Here is a 3,533-nt window from a genome sequence, read left to right as displayed (position 1 = left end):
GAACCAAGCATATTAGTGTGTAAAGATTTATTTCTGGGAACTGAAGGCATTTTCTCTGATGAAGTTCAAAATCTCCAGTTTCTCAAAAGCTTTTGAAAACATTAACATAATATAAATGTGGTAATAACATAAATAATGTCACTTCAAAAGGGTCCATTTACTGGAAAATGTCAGTAATTAATTAAATATGTATGAAAGTTTAAATCATTAGCTTCATATGGGTTAAAATTCACAAACTAGGACTCCAACTCTGGAATCATGGAGAATCATTCAGAAGCTCATCTCCAGATATCAACAGAGACTCTCTTATACCTATCCCTGTATCTTTCACAATAACAGCACTGCATTTTATGAAACAAATATAAAAATAATTGATAAAATTGAAATCTTAGTTTATGTTTTTTTCAAGCAGAGAGACACAATAGAGTTTAGATATGGAAATAATTTGCCAAATATTGCAGAATTAGATGAATCTAAAAGCAGCTAAATTCAGAAGTTGAAATGTGCTTAGGCATCATATTATACATTCATCTTTAAAGACCTTGGTGACTTAACATTCAGGTTTTCTGTTTCACCTGCATTCTTATCATTTTGTCCCATTCTAAAAACCCAAACTCAAAGCTAATCACACAAGAATATAAAAGGCTTCCCCATAATGAGGAGATGCAGAGCTATCTTAATTTCTCTGTTCCTCAAACTGTAGATAAAGGGGTTAATCATTTGAGGGATTACAATGTACAACACTGAAGCCACTGCATTCTTAGTTGAAGAGTCAGAAACAGTGGAACTGAAATACACACCAAAACCTGTTCCATAGAATAAGGAAACCACAGAGAGGTGAGACCCACAGGTGGAAAAAGCTTTATACCTTCCAGCCACTGTGGGCATTCTGAAAACAGAGAAAAAAATTTTAGCATAAGAGAAAATAATTCCAGCAACATGAACACCAAAGAATATGTTTGCTGCTGAATAGACTAGAAGAGTATTTATAAAAATATCAGAGCAGGCAAGCTTGAAGATCTGAGCCAGTTCACAGAAGAAGTGAGAGATTTGCATGTTTGTGCAGAAAGATAGCCGCAGTGCCATCAGATTGTGGAGCAGGGCATGACTAGTGCTAATGACCAGGGAGAGAAGAACCAAGAACACAGAGAAATCAGGGGTCAAGATGACCTGGTACCTTAGGGGCTGACAAATGGCCGCATAGCGGTCATAGGCCATCACTGCAAGGATACAACTTTCTAAACCAGCAAAAATCACAACAAAGGTGCTCTGTGTGAGGCAGCCTATGTAGGTGATGCTCTGATCCTGTGCTTGGATGTTCACCAGCATCTTTGGAATCGTAGTTGTGCTTAAACAGATGTCACTAAGGGCTAGAATAGAGAGAAAGAAGAACATGGGAGTGTGGAGGTGGTAGTCAGAGCTGATGGCCAATATGATGAGCAGATTTCCCAAGATGGTGATCAGGTACATCGAAAGAAAGAGGCTGAAGATGAGGGGCTGAAGCTCTGGATCATCAGTCAATCCCAGGAGAAGGAAATCTGAGACTGCTGTTTGATTTTTGAATTGCATATTTTTGGTGCAACTGTGGAAAGGTGAGGTGAAAATAAAATGAAACAAGTATTTTGTGGGTAACCTCCAGTAAATTTTGTGTGTGATCTAAAGAAAAATTCTGGATGTGTTACACATGATCTATGAATGAGGACTTTGATTCTAAGTTGAGGATGCACTATGAGTGAATTGAATGTTTCTATAGCTTTTAAAAAGTGTCTTCAAGCAACATATGCTTGAGTCACTTTGTAAAACCATGTAAATTTTCAGCTCTTATTATGATCTCTTTGTCCCTCCACTTCTCCCTATTCAAATTTCTACTTCCTTTATTAAACACCCCTATATTTTCACAATTGTGTCAAGTACTGAGATTTTGATAAAATATAAGACATGGATTATTCTTTGTAAATAGGTCTTGTATTAAAACAAACAAGACATATAATGATGGACTTATTAAATCTATGTTCCAAAGCAGCTCTTTCCAATATATTTTTTTTTTACATCAAGGACCAATTAATGGAAGATAATTTTTTCTCAGACTGGGCAGAGGGTAGCTTGGGATGATTGAACCCATTAACTTTACTGTACAACATATTTCTATTGTTAGTACATTGTAATGTATTATCATACAATTTTATAAGTCACCATAATTAAAAGTAATAAAATTAAATCATGGGCAGACCTCATGCTGACTAAAGGTTTGAATTCTGACATAAAATCTGCCACCACATGTAGGTTAACTGTCATTCACTGCTCACTTATAGGATTTTGATGTGAGCCTTTAAGCAGTTGATTTACTATGACCTTTGTGAAGTTAAACATCCCTGCTAATTTTAATCCATATTTGCATACATTTTCTGGCATTATCAGCATAACATCTAAGTTCTACCTGAGATCATGAGGCATTAGATTCACTTAGGGAGCACACACCTAGATCCTCACACTTTCTCATACCTAGATCCTCACATGCACAGTTCACAGTGCAAATTTTTGCTTATATAAAATTTTCAAGTCACTGCTGATTTCATAGGAGGCAGAGCTCTGGTGGAGATATAAGGGATGGTGCTTGGCTATAAATAGAGCAAATGATTTGATCACTTGCTGTGTAAGTCAATTCCTAACAGGTTGTGGACCACTTAATGAGTTGATCCTGTTCTTAGTCAATGGTCTTTAATGTGGGCTAACTTCACTGTCACTTCAGTGACTTGTCAATGTACAGATGAGATAGTTTATGCTTTAGCCCAGTGGGCCCATAAGAACATGTCATGGAAAATGTATACACACATTGGAAAAATCATGGGGCAAGATTTAGCTGTGAGAGTGCTGGATTCAGTCTTTTGAATAATTGCTACTAGTAGAGAACTAGCATCCATATAGTCATTTAGTGCTTGTTAATATTCTGAACATTTGATATAATTTCTTTATGAAATAAATCTCCAAATTTTTCTCTGCTTTCAACTTTCTCCATCAACTGTACATCAAGTGAATTATAGCACGTGGAAGACAGCTATGCAGCTGGACATGGGAATTGATTAGAAAATTTCACTTTTAGAGTTGAAGCTCATAGAGCCCAAAACACAAGTGATCTGTCTTAGCTCATAATTCTAGGATAATCTGGGTATCAACATTGATAACATTGTGTTCCCATCCTATATTTCCCATAATGAGTCTGGAAATCTATAATTGCATAAAAAGCAAACACAGTAATAGATAAATGAGAGAAAGGTGAAATTCAGAGGCTATATGCAAATAGATGAAAATAGAAATGATTTCTTGCTTTGTAGAAGACAGAGACTTACTTAGTATTCAACACAGAGTTGGATAGTCAAGCATCCTAATAGCAGTGTGAGCCTTGCTCTTTATCTTCTGGAGAAGACAGAAACAGCTACATCAGAAATGATCATTTGACATAAAATGAGACACACAGGCTTTGAATTTAATTCCTCCTCTACCAGTTAATTTTGGGATGTGTAAAAATGTTCAAT

The 3,533-nt window shown here is 36.0% G+C and overlaps 1 protein-coding gene across 1 annotated transcript; it reads right to left on the bottom strand.

Annotated features, from left to right (window-relative positions):
• Positions 1-621: 621 nt before the first annotated feature.
• LOC104853524 (olfactory receptor 7G2-like) lies at positions 622-1,569 on the bottom strand. Its single transcript, XM_010611488.1, has one exon. It carries the CDS (start codon positions 1,567-1,569, stop codon positions 622-624), a length of 948 nt encoding a protein of 315 aa, XP_010609790.1.
• Positions 1,570-3,533: the final 1,964 nt, after the last annotated feature.

Source organism: Fukomys damarensis, unplaced genomic scaffold (genome assembly GCF_012274545.1).
Source record: "Fukomys damarensis isolate Sample0158 unplaced genomic scaffold, DMR_v1.0_HiC HiC_scaffold_34013, whole genome shotgun sequence".
Classification (NCBI taxonomy): Eukaryota; Metazoa; Chordata; class Mammalia; order Rodentia; family Bathyergidae; genus Fukomys; species Fukomys damarensis.
Note: the sequence above shows the minus strand (reverse complement) of the source record. Positions and strands in the feature narration are given on the sequence as shown.

Excerpts from the sequence above, each read along its gene's own strand:
- LOC104853524 (XM_010611488.1), bottom strand. The coding sequence starts at position 1,569 with ATGCAATTCAAAAATCAAACAGCAGTCTCAGATTTCCTTCTCCTGGGA.